Here is a 16628-nt window from a genome sequence, read left to right on the forward strand (position 1 = left end):
ATACACCGAAAGAAACCCAACACTAGCTAACAAAACGTGAAAAATTACCTGTCAATAGCGCACTCCTAATAAGCTGTAACGTAAAACGTAATAAGGAGGCAGCGGGTAGCGGCAAAGGCGTAAAAGTAAAAGCGATTAACCATCATTACGCGAAGCCGACAACGGAGCAGTAACATTTTTTGTTTTCTTTAAACAAATCAACGCCCCCTAATCATAACCCTCTTTCTTTCTCTTCCTTTTCATCATTCTCATATCCTCAATCACCCCCTCGCACTCGCTCTTCCCTTCCTCTGGTTAGCCAATTCTCTTCTTCCTTTTTTTCATTCATTTTATTTTCTGTTAATCTTTTCGTTTCCTGTTTACGATTTCATGCTTTGTCTTCTGTACCGCGTTGATCAGAGACACGGAGGGAGGATCCGCTTCCAAGCCCTATTTTTCTTTGATTTTTTTTTTAATGTTGTTGTAATTTTGGGGTTTCTTTAAGTTCTGATGTGGAATTAGTGGGTAACTTAATGATTCTATTTCGGACTTGAAGTTCTTGCTTAAGGACTAACGGGGAATTTTTTTCCCTGTTGAATTCTAGGGTTTGCAATTTTTTAAAACAAAATTTGTTTTTGGTTTCCTTCATTTCCCCTATTTTGTCTAGTTCTCTTAATGCTAATACTATTTGATTGTGTAAATCTGATGGTTATTTATTTATTTATTTTAATTATATGTACGTATTGAATGAATTATGGACGATTCTTTTCCGGTGGAATTTAAGTTGTTTTTTTTTTTTTTTTGTTAAAAGACCTAATGTTTAAGTAATATTGGGCTTGTTTCTTATGTGGTGTTGCTATGTTGGAGGCTTTCTTTTCCCCATACAAAGCACTCGATTGATTCAAGTCTATTGTGGGTGTTGGATTTTGTAGGTGGCGACAATGTCGACTCCTGCTAGGAAGAGGCTGATGAGAGACTTCAAGAGGCTGCAACAAGACCCGCCTGCAGGGATCAGTGGTGCCCCCCAGGATAACAACATAATGCTGTGGAACGCTGTCATATTTGGGTGAGTTGAATTGAAATTGAATATAGATCCCATGTTGTTTTAACTTATAGTCAATTAGTCTATTCATTTTTTTTTATTTCTTATGTTGTTTAATTATTGATGGATAAGTGATTTTTGGATTGCAGTCCTGATGATACTCCATGGGATGGAGGTGAGTGAATTTGTGTACCAAAGATCTTACTAGAAAACAATTTTGAAATGATGAAATGTTTGTCGAGTGTCAGTTAGGTTTTTTTTCCATCTTGTGTGTTACATAACTTTGTGGCATATTTTGAGTTATTCAGGCACGTTCAAGTTGACACTCCAATTTACTGAGGACTATCCAAATAAACCACCGACTGTACGATTTGTGTCTCGCATGTTTCATCCAAATAGTAAGTATTGGGTGGAAATTGGAAAATCTTTACCTTGGAGTATCAATAAATTAGCTGTGTAGCTCTAATTCATTTTTTCAACTTTGTGTGTAGTTTATGCTGATGGAAGTATTTGTTTGGATATATTACAAAATCAGTGGAGTCCTATTTATGATGTGGCTGCTATACTCACATCTATCCAGGTATCATCTAGTATTTCATTTGTATATTTTACAAATGAACCAAGCAAGCAGATATTTTTACATCATTAAATCTATCCCTAGAATTTCCATTTGCTTTCAATCCGAAAAAGTTATACTCCTCTCTGCATCTTAATAGAGTCATGTACCTCTGGATCTGTACAGTGTCAGACTGTTCTGCTGTGCTCAAGTTGAAATGAAATCTTGTAACTCTGCTTCTTAGTTATGCCTTATGGTCTTAGAGTTGACATGTAGCAGTTAGCATTGCCCTTTATTTCAAAATGTGCTTTTGTGTATGTTGACAATGCCTTGGTTCATTGGTAATTTGAATAGAGGTCAAAGAATGGTAATTTTGAAATACTAGGACAATTATTTGTAGAATTCCTTCACTGTGACATGTCTTCCATGTGCTCTATTATGCTTATGGAACCATCAAGAATTTTTTGTCTTTTCTCATCTTGTTAATTTTATGGAAAGAATGGGACAATTATTTTGAGAATTCTTCTAAGTGTTAATCTAGGAATGTCATTGACACATAGATGGAAATAGTTTCCCTATGCCCTAGGTCAAAAGATCCCGGGGAAATCTCTTTGGGTATCTGCCTTAACAGTGAGTTTTGCCATCCCCATCTGCAGTTATCTTTGATGTACTGCTTCATTTTGAAATCCTCTTGACAAAAAGACTTCCAAAAGGCTTGGCAATTGGAAGGGAGTGACCTTTTTTCTTGTGTGGGCTTATAACATTCAGAATGGCATGTTTATTAAGTATCCTACATATTATATACCCCTCTAAAAAAATCCTATTCAGTGTAGCTCAGAGGATTTGGAAAATTTTGATGAAGGACCTTCTGTCAGAATAGCATATTCTAGGGGAAAACTGGGGGTGGCAACAGCATCATTTATTCGCTAACCATCCAATCAGTCCATGAATAAATTCAACCAATCCCCTCAATCATTTCACAACTCCCAATGGTGCTGATTTGTTGGGGCTTGGGAATGTCAAATGCAAATTTTCAAACGTTAATTCAAGTGTGTGACGATAATTTCTAAGGGAGATGAATAGTGACTAATTAATTGGGGTATCCATGAAGTCTTCAGAGAGGTTATTCACCACCACTATAAATAGATGTCATTGAGATGAGGAGATTCATCCCAACCTGAAGAGGGGTCATTTACCCAAGCAGAAGAGATGTGAGAGGGACTATTGTTGTGAGGGAGTGTTTATCATTCATTGTAATTTTTTAGAGACATGGGCTTGTAGGCTGAAACAGTATTTTGGGAGGGTTTTCTAGTTTGTTCAGAAATCTTGTGTATTATTTGTGATGTTGAATATTTTGTTGGAGTGTTTGTGAGCATTGCCAAGAGGTCCCAAACCATATCGTGTGTGTTTTTCCCCCCAACATGGCATGGGTCTGCAGTAATTTGTTGTGTTGAGTGGCTGGGCTTGGCTCTAACAAGCGATGGACATGGATCATTCATGGTTCTGTGCAGTTCAGAAATGGGGGTTGGTTACTGGTCATTAAGTTTTAATTTTTAAGTAGCTTTAAAAATAAAAAAAGCCTTGTCCAAGGCTACCCAAGTAATTTTCTGGAATGCCCAACTTATGTCTGAGATTGAGACTTTTTGTCTGGACATTTTGTACTTGATAGGAATAGGATTAAATACGAATAATTTCTATTATGTTCTTTGAAAGTTATGAAACAAGTAGCTACTGCCGTTTGCATTTGACAACTTTGGTAGCTTGGGATTTTGGAGATTGGTTGCTGTATCTGCCCAATTCAAATATCTCTATCTTATTCTGCATGTTGCTGAGGCTCTGGGTATCTGAAGGATATACAAGTTGCTTTGGATTTTTGTTTTTTCTTTGGCTCAAGTGGGCGGGGCAATTGACTGGAATGTGATTCCAGTAATTTATGCTATGATTTCTTCCTACACACACTTTATGGTACCCTTTGTTTTCTTAGCTTCCTCCTATTGATCTTAGAAGCAAACTCACCATCCCACCAACATTGTGCATACACCATCTTAAGTCTATACTATTTGGCATCAACACATTGCATTTGGAAGTCTGGCACTTTTATTTCCTGAAATAAATAAAATATATAGCAAGTATCCTGCTATGCAGTAGTCATCATTTTATAATTATTTTCTAAAAGGTAATTTTCCTCCTTTGCAGTCATTGCTTTGTGATCCCAACCCAAATTCTCCTGCAAACTCTGAAGCAGCTCGAATGTTTAGTGAGAACAAGCGTGAGTACAATCGAAGAGTGAGGGAAATTGTGGAGCAGAGTTGGACAGCAGATTAAGTTCATCCTTATATGCATGGGAAGCTTTGAAGGCATGAATTTGGTTGCAGTGATGGCAACTATAAGAATGATTGTGCAAACTCATCACATTTATATTCTCTGCTGATATGAATGATAGCATCATCTTATCTTTAATTTATTATAGCTTCTGCATTGCATATGTCAGCTAATGTAAAATAGAATTATGCGTGTCAATTTACTTTCGATTGTTGTCAGACATTCAACATGAAAATTATAGTTTGCTGAACTGGTTATGATTTCATCAAGGTTTTTGAAAAAATTAGCTTCAATTTGGTTTACAATGGATCATGAGTGCTTTACCCATTATACCCCCTCTGCGACATTGTTTTCAGCCATCCTTGGTATTTGTGTACTTGTGTGAGCCATATAGTAATTATTAATTTATTATGCCAGTAAAAGTGAAATTTTATTTGGTGACGACAATTTGCTCTCGCTATCATTGATATTTTCATGTTAAACTTGCGTCCGGAGGCACGACGACAGTGCCTATGTTAGTATTTCTATTGCGCTATATTAATTTTATATTTATCATCTTTTAATGATGTGTATATTAAATTTAGTTTAATATATTTTTTAAATACATATTGATTTATATGAATTTATTTACTACTTATATTATCTTGTGTATTGGGCATAGTTTATCGGATTTTAGTAGTATTAAAAATATCTAAGTTTGATAATTAGTGAAATGGAAAGTTACCTTAAAAAAATGCAAAATCATGCATGTGTTTACATTTTTATTTCGTATTTTTTCACTAAAATTAAAATATTTTATCTAATTATTGGGTTGTAGAATAAAAAATGTTTATTATATACATAGATATAAAACAGTTATAAATGTTAGGTAAATTATTTTTCTTGTTACTTAATTTATTTATTATGTTCAGTTTAGTCTTTTATTTTTTTATAGTTTTAATTAGGTCTCTTATTTTTTAATATAAATTGAATTTGGTTTTTTTATTTTTAAAAGGTTTAATTTAATCTCTATGTGAAATTAATTCAATTTAATCTCATTTTATTCTATTAGCTTCAAACATTTTTAAAAACATGCAATCAAATTTGATTTAAAATATGACTAAATTAAATCAATCTTTTAAAAAATAAGGAAAGTAATTGAAACTTTTTTAAAATAAAAGGACTAAATTAAATATATTTTATAGAATTAGGACCTACTTAAAACGTTTAAAAATAAAGTGATCAAATTAAATCTAATAAATGAATTTCTTGATTTTTTTCTTGAAAATTTATTATTCACAACCATATTTTTTAATATCTATTTTATGTTAAACTGCTTGATATTTTTTTTATCGCTGGAAGGAGATGAAAAAAGTAATTTTGTTTTTCAAATTTCTAAGGATAATGGAGATAGTCAATTATTATTTAAAAATTACCATATTTTTTGTTTTAAAATTCCAAATTAATTCATTACTCTATTCTTATTTTTTAAATAAATCATTATTATATGAAAATTAATTGTTTAATTTTATTTTTAAAATTCAAGAGTGTTATTATCTAAAAACGGTCCATTCGTCTCCGCTGCACTCTTTTCGGCTTTGTTTTCCTATACCGTTGTTTGTCATTAAAATTGTCCATGATACGTTAGAGAATCGGGAATGAAATGGAAAACAAATTGAGTGTGAATGGTGGTCCACTATTCCTGGTCAATTCAGATAAAAAAAATTATAATGGAGAAAGGGAGACAATTTTAATGATAAAAAAGATTTTTAAAAAAACGAAGTACAAACGGATGATTAGTGAGACAAAAAAAATGTATTTAATTTTTAAATTTCAAAATTTTAGTCTTTTTTATAAAAAATTAAAAAACCAAAGTACAAACCAATATCGATGGCAAGACAAAAATATGCACTTAATTTTGAGTTCAATGATAATGTATTATTAGTGTATAAGAAAATTTACACCATCAATCGAACCACAATTGGTATAACTTTTATGATAATTATTATTAAAATTGTTGTAAAAATCTATAAAATTTCCATTCTTTATTGTAATTTGACGACAGGATAACTGTGAATTCTTAACTTCTTAAATTTAAATATTCTTTTTCTAGAATGATTCTTTTTACATGTAACAAATTTAAATATGTGCGTGTTCAGTGATTTTTCTCGTGTTGACAGTGTTGTAGCATATATAAATGTCACCTAACCTATACATGGGCATAATAATCATTTAACATTTATAATTTAAATTTAGCATATATACTTTAAATTCGCATGAAGGATCAGAAAATAGATTCTCGTAAACTAATACAGAAGAAAATAAAGTTTTATATCGAATTAAATCTTTTGCCTTCACAAATAATATGGAATCCTCTATAGACACAAACACAAACACAAATTATGCCAAGTGACCAAGCGAAGAGAAATGCAGCCTATACAATAATACAAAAGCACGCTCCACACAGAGAACACCCTAGGCAAACTTCAAAGTTGGGAATCACAAAATTTCAGAATTGCAAGCTCATGAGATTGATTACACCACTTCTGTCACACTGTTCTCTTCAGTGGTCGGAGTTTCCTACAAGAGTAGCACAAAAACATAAGCCATATATTTCACTGCATCAACTCCTTAAAAACTATCTTTTGCATTGCAAAAAAAATCTCCTTAAAAACTATACTTTAATATTAATAAGCCACCTACCATATTTTCTTTGTCTCCCTTTGGAGTGCTAGCAGTAACTGTGAGCAGAAAAAAAATCATGTAAGTGTTAGACTAACAGAACTAGAAATGTATCACATATATCACAAAACAAATATTGCTGTGCACAATTATTCACTTGCCTTTAACATCAGATTTCTTTCCCTGCCTCTTTACCATGCCCTTTTCCTTATTTGGTTCTTGCTTGCTTGGCTTCTCAGATTTTTTAACCAACCTATTATTCCTGTTGTCTAGAGCAGACCTTGGAGTTGTAGTGTTTGTGCTGAGATTCCCTCTCAACCTGGATCCAGGATTACTCTTTTGACTTGTCTCCTTCTTTGTTGACTCTGTTGAAGGTGTGAGTTGAGCAGAATCAGTGTTTAAGCACTTTGGTTTCAATTTTCTAGTCCCCACGGTAGAAGAAGAGCTATGCACATCATCATCAGAAGAGCGAGTACCCTCTTCTGGCACATGTGAAATTGTCTCAGACACCTGCAACTGCTCCATGCTTTCTGAGATGTTATAGCTCTCAAACAATGCTTTCACAGTTTCTTCAAGGCCATCAAGCTGATGTCTCCCCACATATGATTTTAGCCCTTCTTGCATTGGCCCGAGAGGCTGTGGTTGATATTCAAAAGAAAAATAAATCATTAGAAAAATTTGGATCAGTTAATGAGCAAACAAATAAGGGTGCTGCATTTGCAGACAAGTGACTTTGCCAATATGCTATACCAGATCCATAAACAATATGACAAAATTGCATTCATACTCCTTAAACTAACTGTTATTTGCATCCAATATCCCTTCCTTTTATTAACCTTACATGGAGGTCCCTCAATTAATAAATCAGGGAGTTGTGTAACAAGGGGAATTTTTTACATGATCCAGACCATATAATCTCGACCAATCTCTACCTGGCACACGCCTCTTTTTCATAAATTAAAAAATGTGGTTATGTGGAGATTAGTCAGGACCACATGATCCCAAACTATATACTTTCTTTGCAAGATGGAAGTCTATTAATAGAAAGGGGGACATTAATTGCAAAAGATCTGTATGTCAGACAAATATGCTTAGATTTTGGTGATATAAATGCAATTTGTCCTAAGAAAATATGGCATGACATATAGATGTGCATTGTATTTGTGTGTATTGATTATTTGATTTATGTTGTACCTCACATCCTGCCTCCAAAGCTAGTTTGAAGAAACCAAGCGAAATTGAGTGCTTGGCGGCAGATTCAGAGAGTTTGATCTGGTTTAACCAATACGAAGCCGAAGTTAGGAGATTTAACTTGGTTCGGGTAGATGTCTTGGAAATGTCAGAAATTGGTGTTTTGCTTCTGCCTTGACCAAAAGCATTCCTCCCAGTTGTAGTCTCAGTGATTGGGATAATGTTGCCACCCAGCTTGGGTCTTGAAGTGGCTGGTGTTTTGGCAGGAATTGAGAGCCTTCTTGGTGGCTTGGCACTACCAGACTTGTCCTTGCCAGAAAAATCAAGAACACTCACACTTTTACTTACACTTGAAGCACCTACACTTCTCCCCCTGAAAAATAAAAATGAAACTTCTTAAAAGATAGGCATATATCAAATTGAGCCGTCCAATCACCAATTCTAAATTTTTATAAGAGTAGTGATATCTGGACACCCAAAACTTACAAAATCCTCATCAACACCTCTCATTTCTCTTTATCTTTCTCTTCATGTCACATCATATCATCAATCTTATCAATCACTTATTTCTCCTATCTTTCTATCTCTCTCAAGGCATATACACTCTTTGGTGTTCAAGAATCATTTCCTTTTTCACATAATAACTAAACATGCATATTTACAAGATTCTCAATTGACCAAAAACATAAGTTGTTTATCCCGTACAAATTTTTGAACAGATTGTAACAATGTGACAGTTCTACAATTAAAATAAAAACAGGAAATTATACATAAAACACCTTCCCAAGTAAACAGATCCTACATTTTTTAATTTAACTACTATGCATTTCAGTATAAAATCGTTGAACACTCAACCAATCAGAAACTATAGTAGTAACCAGTAAGTACAATTTTTAAGGTAATTGTAGTTAAAAGTTACCAAAATCATGATAATTTGTGATTAGATAACCATCCGTAGTTCCTTACACGGCTATTATTAGTAACAGTGTATAATATTAAAGTAAAAAACTTTCGGATTGCTTGATTACCTCTTGGTTTCAGAAGTAGGATTGGAGCAATTGGGAGTTTCTGACTTGTCTTCCTTCGATTTATTGACAGATCGGAGCGCATACTTCTGAAGCCTGAGTCTGGTGGTGTTCCCTGAATATAACCATAACAGAACACAACCCATTTAAACCGTTATTGTTTTGCACATACTACAGTATATGATATAACAAACAAAAATAGAAAGTTGGGTGGTTGGTTAAGAAAGAAGGGAAGGGAGGAAAGGTAGCGGCTAACAAAAACTAACAAATTAACATTTGCCAATAAAAAAAAGAATGATATAACAAACAAAGAATAGAAAGTTGGGTGTGAGAGTGAGAAATGGCATACCAGAGGAAGCAGCAGCGGAGGGTTGTGGTTCCATGACGGGTTCTTCCATATCTGATTCCGAAATGCGAGAATTGAAAAGAAGTTGAGATGAGGGGTGAAATATGTGTGATTATGATGTTGTGTCGTTTGGATTTATATTACAAGGTTGGCTTGTCTCGTGTTGCTTTATGTAATAAACGGATAGGATATGAGGGTGGTGAATGAGACAGCGATGAAAAATCGAGATTTGGGGGTTTTGTTGGGTCGAGGTGGGGTTGGATGCAGCAGCGTTCTTCAACGTGAGAGAGGTTTTTCGAAATTCAAATTTCAAAACTAAGCCGTTTAGTTATTCTTTCTTTCGTGAAAAACCTGCTTTTAGAGAAACCCAAACCCTCACTGTTTGTGTGTTAGAAGAAACCCAAATGAAAAATTTAGATTGGAGACGTGTCATTGTGGGTCCCGCTTATGAAATGGGTTCCAACTGCAATACCAGATTCTTTACTCGTCAAGTGGGACCAATTGAGTTATTGTATGAATAAACTTGTATTTTATTTAGATATACAATTCATTCTATTTTCTTCCCGTGGCGGACAACGTTGATTTTTATTGTTGTTGAGATGAATGTAATTTAAATTAAAATTGCTATAAATAAGCATTTTAATAATGAATTCAATCATTATACAATATTTTTTTAACGGTAAAAGAGATGGTTGTAATTCAAATTAATATTGTCATAAAAAAATAGTTTAATAGTGAATTCAATCCTTATATATAACAGTAAATTTTTTTAAACGTTATGCAAGATAAGTTTATGGAGTATAAATAATGCATTTAGGAAACATTTTTTTACAATGATTCTCTCAATTTTTATAATCTCATTTCATTTATTTATTCTCTTAAATTTTTTTTTTCTCTTTACACACAATTGGATCAGAATACTCATAACAATCCAAATTTGGCTTCCATTGGATGTCAAATTGTCAATCCCCAAATGCTCAAAATGTTCAAATCCTCCCCAATCTTCAAATTTTCCAAATAACCCAAACATGAGAAACTTTTTCCCAATTTCCATTCCCTAATTACTTTCCACCAAACATGTCATATGAGTCATCCATATGTAATGTCAGGCCAAAGAGGAATGAATTTTTCGAACCCAACAACTAGCCTTGTCATGTTTGGTGGTGCTTCAACGATGAGTAGGGGCGGAGATTGCTCTGATCAACAAGTGTAGACACTAATGGAATTTGTATCGAAGTCTCAAGTTCCTTTGTTTTCCTCCCAAATTAACTTGGAAATTTTTGCAATCAATGAAGATATATAAGCTTGAGTGGTCATGTGAATTCTAAACAAAGGTTTCGAATGGATGAGGATAAACTATTCGTTAGCACATGGTTGAATGTTTCAAAGCACACAATTGTTGGAGTTAATCAAAAGGGAGATGGATTTTGGTTAAGGATAAAAATATATATTATAATGAAAATTGTGTTAACAAGAATGAGAGAGGAGAATAGGTGCACTAAATTCTCATTGGACAAAGATGAATGATGTTCAAAAGTTTTGTAGTTGTTACGCACAAGCTGTTTAGATGAAGAAAAGTACGAGCTTTGAGGATGATGTCATCAATGATGCTTTAGCCTTTTTTATTCAAGATCAAGGAGAAGCATTCAAATATGAGTGTGCATGGCATGAAGTGAGGAACCAGGCTAAATGGCTTGCAATGTACGGTGAAGGTTATTCAAAAAGAACAAAGACATCGGCTTCATGGGCGTACACATCATCATCTCAATCAAACACAACAACAAATTGTGAATTTTACCCAACATCATCTTTACAATGTCCGATGGGAACAAAAATGGCAAAAAGGAAAGCTAAAGAGAAGTCTAAAGAAACAAATTTTGACCTCATGGAGATTAAGGCAATGCAAGAGTTGTTGAGTCAGGTATTGACAAAATCAGAAGATCATATACATATTAAGGAGACTGAAGTCCAAAATCGAGAGGGAAAGTTACTTTTGATGGAGTTTGCCACCCTCATGAAAGATACAACTGGGATGACAAAGACACAACTTCAATATCACAATCATTTGTGTGAAATAATTAAAAAAAACATGGGTTGACCTAGTTGTTGGGCGTCAAACTAGCTATTGGAGTCAAAGTAGTTGTTGCATAACATTAGTTTCTAAACCTTATATTTATAACTATTATAAGTCTATATCTATTATCTATAATCTATAACTATTATAAAAGGAATAATCTCATTTGGTGTTGTCATACCCTAATTTCGTCCGGGGACCTTTGCTTGATGACATGCGACCATTCTTTGGTCCTCGTGAGGTGCTTGGCACCCATCATTAGGCAATTTATGAAATTCCAGGACATGCCGAAAAACCAAAAAAATATTGATGCACAATCCGTAAGTTTCCGTGACACACCGGAAATCAAATGGAAGCATCGTTGCATAATTAAGTGAGGTTCCGTAACATTCCGTAAGTCAAAAGGGGGATGATTATGTAATCCGCAAGGTTCTGTAACATTACGGAAAGAAAACAAGTATCGTTACGAAATTCGTAAGTTTCCGTAACTTTACGAAAAAATAATCACAAAAAAAAAACAGCAGAGGGGGTGTACTTAGTAAAAATGGGGGTGCAAATAGCACCCAGGCCCACTTGGGCCCTCTAGAATATTCCTCCAGAAGGCTGTTGCTTCTGGAGGAAGCAACCTGGCTCGCCTGGGCGAGCTGGGCGGCAACCACCTCCCCTATTTTGCTATAAATAGGGGAGGAAGTGAAGAAGAAAAGGGTTCAGCCCCTTTGGCACTTCTCTCTCTTTCGAATTTGCTTGGAAAAATCGTTTCCGTGAAGAAAATCTAAGCCGAGGCGCTTCCGAAACGTTTCCGTAACGTTTTCCGTGAAGAATTTCGCAAAGGTTTCAACCGTTCTTCGACGTTCTTCATTCGTTATTCATCGTTCTTCGATCTTCAACGGGTAAGTACCTCAAACCAAGCTTTTCGATTCATTCTATGTACCCGTAGTGGTCCACATTGTGTTTCGTGCATTTTTATTCTCGTTTTGTTTACTTTTTATACCCCCTGTTGACGTGCTTAAGCCATTTTACTTAAGTCATTTCTCGCTTAACTTAAAAATAAAATAAATTTCCACCGAACGTTTGAATTGTATTATCCATTAACTTCGGTTAAAATAAATTCCGACCGTTCGGTCGTGCCGTAACCACGTTGGAAATCAAAAAGAGGTAAAAAATAATATAATAATCAAAAAGACATCTTTTAGTAAAATAAAGCGGAAAATCAATCGGACGTTTTCTCTTTGGGATTTCTCATTCTTAATCGAATTGATTAATAACTAAAGTGAAACTAAAGGCTAAAATCAATTCGCCTAGTCAAGCTCGTCCATAAAAATAGGCTTTTGAAGTTTGTCATTTCATTTTCTCACTAAGTAAAATGGATCATTTCTAAGGTCCAACGCCTTAAAATGATCACCTCTTAAAGTAAAAAAGAATCACTTGATAAAAAAGAACTACGTAGGTCTGAGTTCCTCATTGAGGATACGTAGGAGCAAAAGCCCCGCTTTTGTCGACCACCCCAAGAGATCGTTAATGGTCCAATGCCTTAACGTTTCTCTCCTTTCAAAAACAAGAGATCGTTAATGGTCCAATGCCTTAACGTTTCTCTCCTTTCAAAAACAAGAGATCGTTAATGGTCCAACGCCTTAACGTTTCTCCCCTTTCAAAATCAAAAGACCGTTTAATGGTTCAACACCTTAAATGACCTTTTTTGCAAAAAAGACAAAAAACAACTTAACCAAACACTTTGTTCCGAAAGAACTACGTAGGTCTGATTTCCTCATCACAAATTGAGGAATACGTAGGAGCAAAGGGAAACACCCTTGTCGACCACAAAAAAGAAAAAATATAAAAAGGGTATAAAGGATATAGAGATATAAAAAGGGAACATAAAAAATCAAAGTCATGTTTGCACATTCGATTAAAGGTTGCCGTCCCTTGGGGCGGACGTGTGGGGTGCTAATACCTTCCCCGTGCGTAAATACAACTCCCGAACCTTTCACTTAAAAGTTCGTAGATCGCGTCTTTTCCGGTTTTTCCGACGTTTTCCTCAAATAAACGTTGGTGGCGACTCCGCGCGTATTCCTTTCGGGGAACACGCATCCCGCGAGTCACGCGTCGCCCTCCCGCCGAAGGGTAGGTTGCGACAGTTGGCGACTCCACTGGGGACTGTTTTTAGAGAGTTAGACCATTTAATTTTGTGCAAAGTTTTACCGTGACTTACCCCTTTGTTGGTTTCCTTTCATTATGTTCTTGTGTATATAAACTCTTTGTTGCTTTTAGTGCATTTTAAATGTATGCATGAAGTAAATATTTATTCATTTGATGCACACAAACACCAACACTATTTGCACACACTGTGAGTGAAAAAGGGCCCTATACCCGGGTTCATGGGAGCATAAGGAGTGGAGGTGAATCTGTGATCATGCTAGGTCTCTGACTTGCTTGATTACAGTGAACCCTCATCTAGAGCTTTTCTCTTTGAAAACCTATTGTTGCTAGTAGTCCCTACTGCTACAATATGTTCTTCAAAGGGGATGATACCTCTAGAAACCATCAAGAGAGATATAACTACCTTGGGGATTATTGCTAAAAGCCTAGTTAGTCCTCTCCCTTATAGGTCCCTTAAATAGGGGCACGGAGCAAACACGCTGCGTGCCATTTTTCACACTGCCATGCATGAGTATCATATACCCTTTTGCTTATGTTCGGTAAATATTGTCATACTGTGCACATTCCCGCATTGTGTCTTTTGCATAGGCATTGCATATAGGTTCTGTCTTGATCCCTACTGTAAACAAACCAACGGAGGGTCCGTGTCGCCTTCTTAAAAACGTGCTTTGGGGCATTTCGCTACCCCTAGACGTCGTATCTAAGAAGGGGACAAATTCCCCGGACCCCCGCATTCCTAGATTGCATCTGTGTCATATGCATTCCATCATGCATTCATCCATCCCACCCATGAGATATCGGAGTTTTGATTTGCACCAGCTTTTGTCTCACTTTAGTAAGCATGGGAACAAATCAAACCGGCAAGAGGTTCTACCAAGTCAAGGTCAAAAGCCTAAATACCACCAGCATCAAGGAATTAGGACGGTTGATGGAACCCCTCCAAATGCAAGCCTTCCGCAAGACTTACGGAAAGATCTTAGAGTTGACCATAGCAGAGGTGTCCATAGAAGCCATTGCATCACTTACCCAATACTACGACCAGCCTTTGAGGTGCTTCACATTCGCAGACTTCCAATTAGTACCAACCATTGAAGAATTTGAGGAAATTCTAGGATGTCCTCTTGGGGGAAGAAAACCATATCTTTCCTCCGGGTGTCTCCCCTCTTTGAGCAGAATTGCAACTGTGGTCAAGGATTCAGCAAGAGGTTTGGACCGCATAAAACAGACTCGGAACGGCATAGCGGGCCTACCACAGAAGTACCTAGAAGACAAGGCGAAGGGTATGGCCAATCAAGGAGACTGGGTCCCGTTTATGGATGTGTTAGCTTTGCTAATTTTTGGGGTCGTCCTCTTTCCAAACGTGGATGGTTTGGTAGACCTAGCAGCAATCGACGCTTTCCTTGCCTACCACCATAGCAAGGAAAGTCCGGTGGTAGCTGTCTTGGCAGATCTATTTGACACATTTGACCGAAGGTGCGAAAAGAGTAGCGCACGGATCATCTGTTGCTTACCCGCCCTCTGTGTTTGGTTGGTTTCACACTTTTTCCAACAAGACACAAGACATCCATGTCCGCTCCTGAGCCATCGCTCGTGTACTGAAAAGAGGAGAATAGATTGGGACCAGCTCTTGGCCGGGATAGGAGGTAGAACAATCAGTTGGTTCCCTCGATGGAAGGAAGGAAAAGAAGGAGTCCTTTTCTCATGTGGAAGATACCCAAACATTCCGCTGGTAGGAACGAGGGGTTGTATTAACTACAATCCCGCGCTCGCTATAAGACAACTAGGGTACCCCATGAGGGGAGCACCGACGGAAGAAAGCATGTCTCCTTTCTTTGTGAGGGATCTCGGCGCACAAAGTTCCAAGACTATACAAAGAATCCATAAGGCATGGGAAACCCCGTTAAGGAAAGATCAAGAGCTTAGAGGCATTCGTAATGGCATCATTGGTGGGTACCACGAATGGCTGAAAGTTCATATACGAGGTTTAGATTGGCTCGCCAAGTTAAAAGTCGTCAGCGAAGAGAGTTTTGAAGCACCGGAAGAGGACGAAGAAGTCCAAGCTCTCAAAAGCGAGTTAGGAAAGGCAAAACTTGCCAAGGAGAAGTTCAAGTTGGCCGCTACACACGTTCGGAAGGAGTGTGCCGGGTTACGGGAAGAGAATGCAATTACCGCAAGAGCCCTTGAACAAGAGACCAAGAGGGCTCGCAAGGAAGAGTATGGCCGGAACAAATTTCGCGGAGCTCTATGGGGTAGCAATAGTGAACTCAAGTTGCGAAAGGAAGAAAGGGACCAGTCGCGAGCACATAGCATGGTTTTGAAAGAGGAGTTAGTTGCCTGTTCAAGGTCCAAAAGAAGCTTGTCTCAGCGTTTATGCGAGACGGAGACCAACATGCTAGCTATCATCGCCAAGTACCAAGAAGAGTTAGGTCTAGCCGCGGCCCACGAGCATAGGATTGCGGACGAATATGCCCAAGTATACGCGGAAAAAGAGGCTAGAGGAAGGGTGATCGACTCTTTACACCAAGAGGCAACCATGTGGATGGATCGGTTTGCTCTTACCTTGAACGGGAGTCAAGAACTTCCCCGATTGTTAGCCAAGGCCAAGGCGATGGCAGACACCTACTCCGCCCCCGAAGAGATTCATGGGCTTCTCGGCTATTGTCAGCATATGATAGACTTAATGGCCCATATAATTAGAAATCGTTAGGAAACTTGTATGGTCTCTAAGACCTTGACTAGATACGACTTCCTTTTTGAAATAAAATGAGTTGGTCCCATGTTTCTACTCCAAAAAGCTTGTGCAAATCAAATCACTCCTACATTTCATCTCTAGCATGCATTTTCTTTCTTTACCCACTCCTCACGTTTGGTTTTTTAGGGAAAAACACCATAACTAAACGCGCCGCAAGGGATCCCTATCGCACCAGATCCAAATCTAGAACGATGGGTGATCAAGAGGAGACGCAGGAACAGATGAAAGCCGACATGTCGGCTCTGAAAGAACAAATGGCCTCCATGATGGAGGCCATGTTAAGTATGAAGCAGCTCATAGAGAAGAACGCGGCCACCGCCGCCGCTGCCAGTTCGGCTGCCGAAGCAGACCCGACTCTCTTGGCAACTACGCACCATCCTCCCTCAAACATAGTAGGACGGGGAAGGGACACACTGGGGCACGATGGCAGCCCTCACCTGGGATACAACCGAGCGGCTTACCCTTATGGATTGCCGCCCAACTATTCACCACCCGTCTTGCAAGAAGATGCGGGCCACATTGC

The 16628-nt window shown here is 37.2% G+C and overlaps 2 protein-coding genes across 2 annotated transcripts; one reads left to right on the forward strand and one right to left on the reverse strand.

Annotated features, from left to right (window-relative positions):
• Window positions 1–136: 136 nt before the first annotated feature.
• LOC114416521 (ubiquitin-conjugating enzyme E2 2) lies at window positions 137–4204 on the forward strand. Its single transcript, XM_028381411.1, has 6 exons — window positions 137–293; window positions 912–1045; window positions 1171–1196; window positions 1330–1419; window positions 1513–1601; window positions 3774–4204. The coding sequence occupies exons 2-6, from the start codon at window positions 921–923 to the stop codon at window positions 3900–3902; spliced, it is 459 nt and encodes a 152-aa protein (XP_028237212.1). The 5' UTR covers window positions 137–293; window positions 912–920; the 3' UTR covers window positions 3903–4204.
• A 1958-nt stretch (window positions 4205–6162) lies between these two features.
• Window positions 6163–9495, reverse strand: LOC114416522. Its single transcript, XM_028381412.1, has 6 exons — window positions 9126–9495; window positions 8780–8891; window positions 7755–8124; window positions 6722–7196; window positions 6582–6619; window positions 6163–6458 (listed from the first exon to the last, which is right to left on the reverse strand). The coding sequence occupies exons 1-6, from the start codon at window positions 9172–9174 to the stop codon at window positions 6414–6416; spliced, it is 1089 nt and encodes a 362-aa protein (XP_028237213.1). The 5' UTR covers window positions 9175–9495; the 3' UTR covers window positions 6163–6413.
• Window positions 9496–16628: the final 7133 nt, after the last annotated feature.

This window comes from Glycine soja, chromosome 6 (assembly GCF_004193775.1).
Source record: "Glycine soja cultivar W05 chromosome 6, ASM419377v2, whole genome shotgun sequence".
Taxonomy (NCBI): Eukaryota; Viridiplantae; Streptophyta; class Magnoliopsida; order Fabales; family Fabaceae; genus Glycine; species Glycine soja.

Coding starts and splice junctions, on each gene's coding strand:
- LOC114416521 (XM_028381411.1), top strand. CDS start 921: ATGTCGACTCCTGCTAGGAAGAGGCTGATGAGAGACTTCAAGAGGCTG. Junction 1,420..1,512: donor TCGCATGTTTCATCCAAATA/GTAAGTATTGGG, acceptor CTTTGTGTGTAG/TTTATGCTGATGGAAGTATT. Junction 1,602..3,773: donor CTATACTCACATCTATCCAG/GTATCATCTAGT, acceptor CCTCCTTTGCAG/TCATTGCTTTGTGATCCCAA.
- LOC114416522 (XM_028381412.1), bottom strand. CDS start 9,174: ATGGAAGAACCCGTCATGGAACCACAACCCTCCGCTGCTGCTTCCTCT. Junction 8,125..8,779: donor CCTACTTCTGAAACCAAGAG/GTAATCAAGCAA, acceptor TTTATTTTTCAG/GGGGAGAAGTGTAGGTGCTT. Junction 6,620..6,721: donor AAAGAAATCTGATGTTAAAG/GCAAGTGAATAA, acceptor TTCTGCTCACAG/TTACTGCTAGCACTCCAAAG.